The sequence below is a fragment of the Nelusetta ayraudi genome, unplaced genomic scaffold, assembly GCF_046127955.1.
Source record: "Nelusetta ayraudi isolate G7.1 ecotype Tasmania unplaced genomic scaffold, CSIRO-AGI_Nayr_v1 ptg000106l, whole genome shotgun sequence".
Classification (NCBI taxonomy): Eukaryota; Metazoa; Chordata; class Actinopteri; order Tetraodontiformes; family Monacanthidae; genus Nelusetta; species Nelusetta ayraudi.
The window spans coordinates 1,050,110-1,062,168 of NW_027466156.1; the positions used below are offsets into that span (position 1 = coordinate 1,050,110).

The 12,059-nt window shown below is 50.9% G+C and overlaps 1 protein-coding gene across 5 annotated transcripts in view; it reads right to left on the reverse strand.

Annotated features, from left to right (window-relative positions):
• LOC142903122 (striated muscle preferentially expressed protein kinase-like) overlaps positions 1-12,059 on the reverse strand; it is a 44,935-nt gene that overhangs the window by 3,760 nt on the left and 29,116 nt on the right. For 4 of the 5 annotated variants that reach the window (XM_076048595.1, XM_076048596.1, XM_076048597.1 and 1 more), the window contains 14 exons: positions 10,457-10,657; positions 9,868-9,925; positions 9,667-9,744; positions 9,397-9,569; positions 9,284-9,310; positions 8,796-8,948; positions 8,661-8,703; positions 8,490-8,555; positions 5,586-8,106; positions 4,098-4,265; positions 2,895-3,017; positions 2,100-2,264; positions 1,435-2,008; positions 610-849 (listed from right to left, as the gene is read on the reverse strand). In XM_076048595.1, coding sequence (XP_075904710.1) covers positions 610-849; positions 1,435-2,008; positions 2,100-2,264; positions 2,895-3,017; positions 4,098-4,265; positions 5,586-8,106; positions 8,490-8,555; positions 8,661-8,703; positions 8,796-8,948; positions 9,284-9,310; positions 9,397-9,569; positions 9,667-9,744; positions 9,868-9,925; positions 10,457-10,657 — 4,590 coding nt within the window. The remainder of the gene's footprint in view (positions 1-609; positions 850-1,434; positions 2,009-2,099; positions 2,265-2,894; positions 3,018-4,097; positions 4,266-5,585; positions 8,107-8,489; positions 8,556-8,660; positions 8,704-8,795; positions 8,949-9,283; positions 9,311-9,396; positions 9,570-9,666; positions 9,745-9,867; positions 9,926-10,456; positions 10,658-12,059) is intronic. The other variant, XM_076048594.1, reaches the window with a different exon arrangement.

Consider the following 12,059-nt stretch of genomic DNA (forward strand, 5'->3'; position numbering starts at 1 on the left):
CACATTATAGAATTACTTTGAGTTCCCCGCCCCCACTCACAGATGTTGTCCGGGTTCCACATGTGGCCCGTTAAGCTTTTTAATCCAGCCTGCCGAACTTGAAGAAATTAAATAAATAATCAGTAAGTAAGAAAATTGCTGGATTTAATCCATTTTTTCAGTGTTTGAAGAGTCATTTCAATGAAGAGCCGAACACTGTGGGGCTTCAAAGACACAGATTTTGTTGTTAACTGCTTTTCTTCATATTTAATGGACATTAAACTACATGTTTTCCTCCTATGAGGTGGGTCACAAAAACACTCCATCCATCTGCTCCTGCTCCTCTGTCAAATTTTAGCACCCGCTGTAGCTCCACAGGTCAAAAAGTTTGCCCACCCCTGCTTTAGAGCATGGGTACAAAACACAAATTTAACTACATTTTCATATGCATACATATACAACTGGTATTAGCGTTGTGGTATTGGCATGTTTTTTACCAGTACGAGGTAGAGTACTCAAAGCCAGTATCGGTACCGATACCCGATACTGGTATTGGTATTGGTGCATCATTAGTGTTAAGCTTAAAAATGTCACTTCAGGTTTCTCCAGGGTTCCTCCTCCACTCCGCACCTGTCTATGAGGCTGTAGAGCAGCTCCTTGCCGCTGCAGTACTCGGCCACCAGCACCAGGTAGCGCGGCGTCACGTAGGCCTCGTGCAGGGCCATGACCCTGTCGCTGTGCAGCGACTTGAGGACCTCGTACTCCCGCAGAGCGTCCTGCTTGCTCTCGGGCCCGTACGGCACAATCTTGGCCATGTAAACCCTGCCCGTGGCGTTCTCGCGGCACTCGCGCACCACCGCGAATCGGCCCCTTTCAGAGAGAGAGAAAAAAAAAGGCAGGTTGAAAAAGCACACGCACAGAAAACCAACACAGAATTTGTGTATTTCAAGATGTTACAAGATACAGTGAAATACCCACAGAGATGGATTATTCGTATTGAAGAAACTAATACTTAAAGACTGGAAATATACACACCCTCTTTGGTTACTATACTGGAAAAAAGAGATGTGCTATGGAAGGGACAATAGCCACGAAAAGAAAAAATTCACTAAAACACTTCTACAACAATAATACTAATAATATTACAAGCAGTAAGTTTATAATAAACATGATTACTTGGTCTTTTCTGTTTTGGGTTCTGTTTTTGCTTCCTTCATTCATGTATCTATTTTGTTTATTTTTATTACGATACAGACAAATATGTATAAATATGTAAAATATTTTTGGACTAAATGTAAAGATATTGAGGATGAGCTTGTTTGTCTTGATGTTTTGTTAGTCATTAATATTGTGGGTCTTTTGTTAGGTTTTAGTTTTGCGTTCTGTTGTTTTGAGGTTGGAAAATGCACAAACACAGAAGAGCATGACCACAGATGTCCTTTCCCTTGGTCTCACCTGGCCTTCTCATCCAGGAAGGTGTAGGGTTTCTGCGGGATGCCCAGCCGCAGTGCCGTGGAGGGCGTGGCCCGCCCGGACGGCGTCCCCCTGGTGGGCGTGGCCGCCCCGTCAGCGAAGGGGCTCAGGCTGGAGGCCTGCAGCACCTGCGGGGTGAAGGAGACGGGAACTGGAGCCGAGGTGACGGTTGCCACCGCCACCGCGGCGGCCGCCGCTGCCGCCGGTTTGGTGGGCGTGGCTGGTGGGGACACCAGAGGGGGCGGGGCCTGGGTCATGGGAGACACCACGTTGACCGGGCTCTGGGTTTTGGGGAGCACGAAGGGCGGGGGGGCTTTGATGGTGGGGGCGGAGGGCTGGGAGGCGGAGGAAGAGGAGGAGGAGGTTGTTTTTGGCAGGGGTTCGTTCGTCAAGGGGGCAGCAGGGGGCGACGGCGGGCTGGTTGTCGGGGGCGTGGAGGTCTGAGGAGGGGAGGACGGGGCCGACTGATTCTGGGTCTGGGTCTGGTTCCGGGCTGGTTGGGGCGGAGCTCCGAGCGTCTTAACGACGGTCAGGTCGGGGATGGCAGCGCCACCTGCTGTCAAATACAACGACACACAATTTGACCATCTGGATAATCACATTCAGGTGCAATCAGCAAAAAAAGTGAAAAAAAAAATCTCTGCTACCTGCAACGTGCAGGCTGACCGCTGGCGAGCAGCCACTGTACGGCCCCTGTCCCGCCCGGTTGACGCAGGCCACGCGGAAGCGTACGGCGCCCTCTGCTGGCAGCTCAGTGACGTTGTAGTAGCAGTCCACCACCCCAGTGGCTGTCATCTGCCAGTTGGATTCACCTGCAGGTGAAGGAGGAGGAGGGAGGAGGACAAGAACGGCCTTGAGTTTTATTTTTATGTAAATCTTTGTGGTGAATGAATTACTGACCACTCGATGGGAGTATTCACCGGTACATTTGAAAAAAAAGGTGGGTTTTTTAATGTTTGAAAAATATCTTGTGTAGTAGCACCACAAAATAGCCACTAGATGGTGGCATTGTTCAAGAGATCTATTTTTTTCTGTGCCTCTTGTCTGCTGTGAAAAAAATAGAAAAAAAACCCATAAAATTAAAAAAAAAAGTGCACTGAGAGAAAGTAAAATATCCGTCCAGACAGCCTTCCAGTGTCAAACTGATCTTGAGTGAAAGTGAAAGCGACTGAACTGTGAATCCACTTCTAAACGCCGTCTGGCGAGGATCAAATTAAACAGCGTGACAAACACAAAGTGAGCCTGCGACTGCAACAGATGATGATGATTCATGGTGTGTCAATGATGAAAAGCTTCAGGAGCAGCAGCAGCAGTGGCTCTGGTCTCTGTGTCCCCGCTGTGGATTAACTAATGTTCTCTGTTTCAACAGAGACGTGGACAGATTTTGGGGGGGATTATTTCTTCGCTTATTTAACAACAGATTTGATGAAGTGTGACTTTACCCTCCGTCTTCCTCTCCAGGGTGTAGCTGCATGGAGGCCTGGTGTCGGCAGGCTTCCACAGCACCAGGGCCGTGTTGTTGTAGACCTGGGCCACCTCGGGGGTCCCTGGCCGCTTGGGGACACCTTCAGGAGGGAAATCGGAAAAGAAAAAAAAAAGACGTCAATGCAAGGCAATGAGGTGCAGAATTGCATCCGGAAACTCCGCTGGTGCTTATTTTTGGAGGTTTTCCAGGGGGAGAGGGTTGGAGAAGCGCATTTTCATTAGCAGAATTTTAACTGTTAATTGTTTATGCAAACCTGGGGGAATGTGTGTGTGTGTGTGTGTGTGTGTGTGTGTGTGTGTCCGTGTGTGTGTGTGTGTGGGTGGATGGTTTCACTGTAAACGGGGCCGGTGGGATTCGAGCAGAGTTGAATGATATGGTCTCGTTGCTGTTTCACTGGTATAAATGCACAGCGACACTGCGGCAAGAGCATCTGTTCGGGGTGAACGCTAGGCTACCAATAAACAAATGGCACCTGTCGGCGGCCAGGTAGATTGTATTTTTAAACATCAGCGTCGTCGCAATGTAGCTTTGCAACGTCAGACTGTGAATTATTTCATTTTTATTTCATTCTGTAAATATAGTATGGTTTTTAATATCTTTTATATGCTACTGTATATCCTATTTGTTTTAACATATTTATGTGTGCTTTATGTGTGTGTGTATCTTTCATTTTTTTCTTTGTGTGTGAAAGCAGACAGACTCTTCAGAATTTCGTTTTGCTGGTACAACGCTGTGACAGATGTGACAAACGAAGCATGAGGGTAAAGCACCGTCAGAGACACTTCCACCGTCCTCCACCAGAGCCTGACCAAGGCTATTAGTGCAGTGTGTGTGCGTATGCCTGTGTGTGTGAGTGCGTGCGTGACGCTCTACAGCAGATTTCATCTCGTCATTGTCGGTGTGCTCTCGTTACAAGAATTAAAACCCGTTGAGAGAACGTGCAGACGTTAATATTCATGGTTTCTGTTCAAATATTCATGAGATCCTTCCCACCATCAAAACCCAATCAGGCGGCAAAAATGCATCATCTTGACAGGGAGATGGCGGTGTTTGTGTGTGTGTGTGTGCATGTTTGTGTGTGTGTGTGTGACAGGCGAAGGTCTTTGAAAAAATAATTGAAATTGAAATGGCTTTTTCCCTCAGCCAGTGACAGACTCACAGGCAATGGTGAGCGTGCAGGAGGTGGTGATGGTGGCGATGGCGTTGGCCGCCACGCACTCGTACACGCCGTCGTCCCGCCTGCTGGACCTGGAGATCCTGAGGAGCTGGCGGCCGTCCGGGTGGGCCACCAGGCTCATCCGGTCATCCACCTCCAGGGGCTTCCGATCTGGGAAGAAGAAGAAGGAAAACAAGAAAACAGCTTCTTCATCAGGGGTGTCTAAACTGTTTGACTGGTGGGCCACACTGGGTCCTCAAACAGAGAAAATATATCATGGCATATGTAGAAAACGTGTGCTTTAATGTCTATTAAATATTAACAAAGCAGTTGCAAAAAAATACCTGTCTTTGAAGGCCCACGGTATTTAGCTCTCTTTTGAAATGACTCTTAAAACAGCTTTTTTATTACTTACATATTATTAATATAATTTCTTCAAGGGCCAGATTAATAAGCTTAACGGGCTGCATGTGGCCCCCGGGCCATAGTTTGCATATGCATGTTCTAGATTAAAACCGCAGTAGGTAATAATAAAAGTGGGATGCACATGGAGCTTTCGAACTTACTAAGTTTATAGTACATAGAAATTAAATTATAGTATGTATTACTGTATATGTACCTCTTTTATTTATCTCATTTATTCTATCTTTAATTCCTAACTATCATCACTTTTTTTTTTTAATTGCTTGGATTCTTAACAGCGTGATGGGAGAGAGTGCGGCTTCTTTTGTAACGGCGTGTATTTTTCTTTCTCTTTGTAATTCATCCCCTTCAATGATATGATTTAATGACGTGTACAAATGGAAAAGCAACATGCATAACCTACTTTATTTCAAAGTAGGTTATGCTTACCCCCAATTCACACCCAAGCGTCTGCGCTGCGTCTTTGCTGCGTGCACGCTGTGGCGTGGAAACCTGCTCCGTACCCTCTCACAGCACAGCGCGTTTCCGAGCAGCGGCGTCCAGCACGGCGGCTCGATCGGATCACGCGAGCGTTGCAAGATCGCGCGACAAGCCAGGTAGTTTTGAGTGTATTTAAAGAAAGCAACAGTGGAACAAAACTCTTTTGCCCGTTTGAACTGTATATCAAGTATCGCTGTGTGTATAAATAAATAAATAAATAAATAGAACTACTGAACTACTATTCATACAAAAAAAAAACTTTTAGTATAAATGCATTTTGTTCATCATAGGTTCAGATTTAAAGTGAAATCTTTATTGTTTGACAGCTGAACTGAACAGTGTTGAAGCCGATGCGTCATGTTGGCGTTCCACAGTAAAATACAGAACACTGAGATGATGAAAATCAACTGGATTTACCGTGTTTTCCAGTCACTGACTTCCTGCCGGAATGATTCTACCTGCTGCGATTGACGCGGTTGTTACGCGTGAGAGGCCACGCCTGGTGTGAACATGCAGACTAACTGCGGAGCCGCGACGCTTTTGGTGTGGATTGGGTGCTGGGGGGTGAGGGCGCTTAGCTCCAGGTACCTTTCTTCCAGGTGATCCTCGGGGGAGGACTCCCGGCCGGGAGGCAGCTCAGGGTCACCGACTCGCCCTCCAGCAGGACCACGTCCCTCAGCTTGATGTGGAAGACCGGGGCAAAGTCGGAGGCGGCGCGGACGAACTGCTGGCTGCCCGCCGGAGGGGGCGTGGCCTCCTCCTTCGCCCCCTCCCCCAGCTGCTCCTCCTGCCGCCGCCCCGGGGCCGGCAGCTCGGGCTGCGACGAGGCCTTGTCCTTCCTGGTGCGGGATAGACCCCAGCGGTCCCAGCGGGAGCGCCGCTCACTCTCCGAGTGCACGCTGGAGGCGGAGCCCACCGACTCCTTGGAGGAGGAGGCGGAGGGGGAGGGGCCTCCGCCCGTCTGCTTGGCCAGCTGGTTTTCGGGGATCCCCATCCCCTTGAGGCCACGCCCCTCCGACTGGGTGTGGCGGTGGCGGCCGAGCAGCGGCGTCCTCCTCCCCTCGTCGCCGCCCCCCTCGCCACCCCCCCTCCTCTCCTCGGACTGACTGCGGATCTTGGACGAAATTCCCGCCACTGTGTTCTCCAACCGCTGCCTCACAGCCAGGACTGGCGAGTCGCCCGCCTTCTTCTGGGCGCCCTCCTTGTCCTTGTCCTTGTTCTTGTCCTTGTCCTTGTCCCGCCGCTCCTCCGACTGCGTGCGGATCCTGGCCGAGATTCCTGCCACCTTGTTCTCGAAGCGCCGCCTCATGGCGGCGACGGACGACTCGTCGGGTTCGCTGGCGTCCAGCGACTTGCTGCGGCCGACCGCCCACGACACCCTCTTCCCGGCCGCCGGCGCCGCCACCTCCTGCGGCTTCTCCTGCTGCTTCTCGCCCTTCTTGTCCACCGACGTCGCCCTCTTGGCCCTCATGGAGAACCTCCCGATGAGTCCCAGGCCCGAGTCCTTGTCTTCCCTCAGGTCCTGGACCGACTTGGACTTCTCCTGCAGACCCCTGGACACCATCTCTAGCGGGGCGTCCCTCGCCCCTGGGCGGTACACCTCTTCCTCGCCGCCGCCCGCTTTCCTCGCCGGCGTGGGCGACCTCTCCTCCGACCTGTTCCGGGTGAGCTTGCGCAGGCCGCGGGTCAGCGAGGACTCGCGCTTCTTGAAGCGGGCCTGGAAGACCTCCTCTGAGTCAATGTCCTTGATGTCGGTCCTGAGGACGGGTACACGCGGTGTCGCCACCCTGGAGAAGACGGCGGCGTGCTCGGGCGAGGCGGGCGAGGCGGGCTTCCCCGCCGACTTGGTGCCGTTGGGCAGAGCGGCGGGCGGTCGGACCTTCTCCGGGGTGGCCGACCTCTCGGGCTCGTCGTCGTCCTCCTCGATGACGATGATGGGGGCGACCACAGAGGGCGACTTGGCCTCCGACTCGCCCACCTCACTGCTCTTCTCCGACCAGTCATGTTCGTCCGCTCCCACTTTCCCGTCCCACTCTCGCCCCCCTGAGGCCGGGAGGACAAACGCGCTCTTCCTGGTCGGCGAGGCTGAGACCGACTCCGCCAGCGCCGACATGCTCGTCGCTTCCCGCAGCTTCTGTGCCTCAGTGCTGCCCCCGCTGGCGGTGGTAGCAGTTGAGGTGGCCGCCGTCGGGATCTCCAGCGGCGCCCCGAAGCGGCGGTGCAGGGGGAGGGGCTCTGAGTCGCCCTGCGTAAAGGAGGCGCTCTTGCGGAAGACCTTGGCGAGCGGCCGCTCATCCCCGGGGCTCTCGGTGGACGCCGCCCGGGCGAGGCCGCCCGACTGGGCCGTCCTGGACCTCCTCAGGTTCCGGTCCAGTGAGGACGTCCTCCTGCTCTCCCCCTCGCCCTCCTCCTCCCCCTCTCTGTGCCCCTCCCCCACGCCCAGCGTCTCAAACAGCGGCCCCCGCAGGCCGCTCATCTTCCTGTCGGCGGCGCCGCCCCGCAGCAGCCGCTGCCTCATCAGCTCCAGCTTGAGGGCGTACTCCTCCTGGCTCAGCCTGGCCGGGCTGGTGCCGCGCTGGGGCAGCTCCATGGACACGGCCTTCTTCAGCTGTTTGCCGCCCACCTCTGGCGTTTCGTCGCCCTCTGCGTTTCCCCCTTCGGGGTCGATGTGGAGCAGCAGCGCCGAGTCGGCCGAGCTGCCCCTCCTCATGGTGGCCCTCCTGCTCTGGGTCTCGCACTCGCCCGACTCCACGCTGGAGCCCTTCTTCAGAGGTGCCCGCTTGGCGTTCTCCGCTTTCCCCTTCGTCAGGGATCCTTCTTCTTCTTCTTTCTCATTGGCCGCTTTCCGGACCTCCGGCTCCGCCCCCTCGTACTCCCCCGGGATCTCGTTGAGGGAGACCCGGGAGCCAGAGAACACCATGGAGAGTGGCATGGGGACAAACGGCAGCTCGTCCACGTCGGCGTCTGAGTCGGAGGAGGAGGAGGAGGGCAGCGGCGAGCCCTCCTTTAGGTGGCGAGCCACGGCGATGGAGACGTGCGGCGACGACTCATTGAGCAGCTCCGGGATGGAGCGCATCACCATCTTGGACTTGTAGCTGATGAGGGAACGCTGGGAGGAGCCGGGACGGGGACGAGGAGACCGGGACAAGGTCAGTTTTTCACACTTTGAGAGTGAAACAGGCTTTTAGTCGGCACAAATTATTCATGATACATATTATATAAGCTTTCCTCTTCTCTAGTCAGAATAGTGTGGCTGGTTTAGAGACTTACAGCCTTATGTTTGACACCCAGAGTCTGTTTTTGCAGTTTATTATCAAAGAATAGAATAGAATAGAATAGAATGTCTTTATTATCCCGCATTGGGGACATTTTCATTATTACAGCAGCATGTACAATGCAAAGATACAAATAAAAAAGAATGAAAAAAAATGAAACAAAATAATTACACTGATGACTTTGTTGTGCGGGAAATTGCGGGAGTTAAAGTCTCACCTGCCATCTCCTCCGGAAGAGAACCTGCTTTAGCATGGCTGTGTTGATGCTCTTGTTGGTAGATGACTGGAGAACAAGAGGGGGACACAGGTCAAACTCACGCTCCATTTTTGTTTTGTTTTTTTATAAGGAGGTTTGTGTGATCTTTTTCACGCTATACATATATGTTACCTTGAACCAGGGATGGCGAAGGCATTCAATGGCACTGGGCCTCCTGGAAAATAGGGACAAAAGACAAAAAACAAACATGATTGAAGAAGAAGCAGCGACTTTTCACCGACGGGCTGGACAATGACGGACACTCACAGCCTGTCGACCACCAGCAGCTTGATGACGAAGCCCTTGGCCTCCTTGCACAGGCCGGAGAACATGCTCTCCTCGAAGGCCACGTTGTAGTTGCGGATGTTGAGGGCGGTGGCCCGGTCGTTCTCGCCGGCAAAGGGTGACACGCCGGTCAGACTGGAGCGTGTAGGTAGGAGTGGAATAATAGTAATTAGAGATGCACCAATACCACTTTTTTAACAGAATGAGTATCGATTAAGGCCATTGAACATGATAGATTGTTTTCATTTTTCCACAGAACATTCTTCAACATGGTTTTACAGAAACTGTGGTGACTGTCACAGACAACACATACAACTGGTATCGGTGTCGTAGTATCGGCACATATTTTATGAGCATCAGTAGAGTACTCAAACCCGGTATCGGTACAGATACCCGATACTGGTGTCGATATATCGGTGCATCCTTAATTTTAATAATAATAGAAGTAGAGTGTAGACATACACACATACCAGAGGTAAGCGATGACGCCGACGGGCCTGTGGAGGACGACAAACACACACAAAAAAACAAGTGTTAAAGATGGCGGGATCGCAGGCGTCTCGCTGCAGAGCGGGCGTCTCACCATATGTCCGTCGCCGTGGAGACGGGAGTCTGGTTGATGATCTCGGGCGCCACGTACTCCGGCGTGCCGTACTTGCAGTAGTGCTCCTCCAACGAGTCCAGCTTGGCCGCGTTGCCAAAGTCGCAGATGCGGATCTGGTCGCTGGCCGGCCCGGCCATCAGGATGTTTTCAGGCTGCAGGGGGCGCCGTGGAAGGGAAAAAAGAAGCAAGGTGAGGCCCTCTGTGAGGGAATCTGATCAGCTGATCCCGAGGTCGGCTGCACGCACGCACCTTGATGTCCAGGTGGGCGATGTTGTTGTGGTGGAGATATCGCAGACCTTCCAGGAGCTGCTGGACGCTGGTGCGGATCTGCAGAGACGCACAACAACAACACAAACACCCACACACCCACACACACACACACACACACACATTGTGAGCAGACCTGCTTATGTAACCTCAGCGCAGTGCAGCTGGAGCACCACCACCGACCTCCAGCTCCTTCACTGTGGTCTTCCTGGCCATCCTCTCCAGCAGCTCCTCGTGACACCTTCAGGCAACGGTTGAGGAAAAAAAAAAAAAACTACATCGATATCTCTCGCTCTCTCTCTCTCTCACACACTCACACACACACACAAGTAGTCTAAGCTGTGCGTGCATGAGAGATGATTTCACCGGGAGCTAAACGCCCACACACTCCTGGCTCCTGCTGATTGTGCTAGTCTGTGATGAGTCAGAGAAGAAGAAGAAGAGGAAGAAGAAGAAGAAGAAGAAGAAGAAGAAGAAGAAGAAGAAGAAGAAGAAGAAGAAGCTGTTGCTGCTGCTGCTGCAGCGCAGCGCTTCGCTCGTGCCTCCAGGGGGACGGCAGAAAGACATTAGGATTAATGTGCTGCATCTTAAGCATCCTTGAGAGGCGTTCAAGTGCACTTTTGCTCAACAATAAAAACGGTGCTGTTGCTGCTGCTGCGGAAGAGGAGGAGGAGGAGCCCCTTCTTCTTCTTCTTTTTTATTTTATTTGCCGCAGTCGGATCATCATAATGAAAAACAAAAGATTGTGCTCCAGGTTTGGCCCGAAGGATACAGCTCGGTGATGAGCACCAGCACGTTCTTCTTCTCGAAGGCGTCGTGGAAGTAGAGGATCCTCTCGTGTTCCAGCTCCGACAGCAGCTCCATCTCCCGCAGCGCCGCCGCCTTCCTGCGGCCCCGGGCCGACACAAACTTGGCCGCAAAGTCGCTCTTCCCATTCTTCTCCGTCACCCGCTTCACGTAGGAGAAGGCGCCTCTGAAAGGGAGGGGGGAAAGAAAATTAATGAAAGCAAAGAAAGCAATTCTTCACAAGCCAAGATATGTATTAAACTAGAAGGCCTCAAATATTATTCACTGCTCACTCATTCTTCCCTATGTTACCTTCTGTGTGGAAGTCAGGGATCGACACATAGCACAGCTGATTACTATGAATATACTGACCCACTGTTTATGAAATACCACTTAATGAAATTCAAAGACCTGGTATATTATAAAATAATGCAAATAATGAACAGAGCTGGATCAAATATACTCCCAGTCAGTTTAAAAAATATATTTTTCTGTTCTATTCAAGGTAAGAAGGTTAACAAAGAAGATTTGTTAAAAGATTTTGTGATTGATTTGTTTCATCATTGCTTACTTAATCTGAAACAGTGATTATATCAGATCAAATGTTGTCTTTGTTTACCATTTTTACTCATAAAAATGCTGAAGGGCAGCCTGATCCGTCATAGGAGAGGCTGAAAACATGCTTAATGCTTCTGCCTACTCCTTTTCAGGTCACATTTTCTTTTTTGGATGGCACTGTTGAAAATATGAACATTTGTGTTAATTTTTGTTTGTGTGACTGAATAAAACTCAAACTCAAACTGAACTCAAACTCATTATGTCAAAGAACAACACGACCACTGAGTGCACACCAGTGGCGGCTGCTGGTGTTTCAAATACAATTCAATACAATGTTTTTTATTTATTTGCCCTGTTGCTGATCTAGCCTACGGCATGAATGAACAAACGAGCTACGAACTATGATATAAAATTCAAACTATAAAAAAACAAGCGTGACTGCTAAAGCAAGAGGGCGGTGATTGGGTTTTATTTTAAGAAAATCTTCTCTCGTCTGGGAGTTGAACACATTCTAATGTGTTTTTAGACAATGACATTTCAGCACAACTGCCAGCAAAAATACAGGTCATGCACTCTAATATTTCGTTGGACCGCCTTTAGCTTTGATTACGGCACGCTATCGCCGTGGCATTGTTTCGAAAAGCTTCTGCAATGTCACAAGATTGATTTCCATCCAGTGTTGCATTAATTTTTCAGATCAGGTCAGATTTTTTTTTTAAGCTCTTGCATTGATGATGGTAGAATCTGACCACTGCGCAAAGCCCTCTCGAGTACATTCCAAAGATTCTCAATAGGGTTAGGGTGGTGGCCAATCCATGTGTGAAAATCATGTCTCGTGCTCTTCCACTCTTTCACAATTTGAGCCCGATGAATCCTGGCACTGTCCTCTTGGAATATGCCCGTGCCATCAGGGAAGAAAAAATCCATTGATGGAATAACCTGGTCATTCAGTATATTCAGGTAGTCAGCTGACCTCATTCTTTGAGCACATACTGTTGCTGAACCTAGACCTGACCAACTGCAGCAACCCC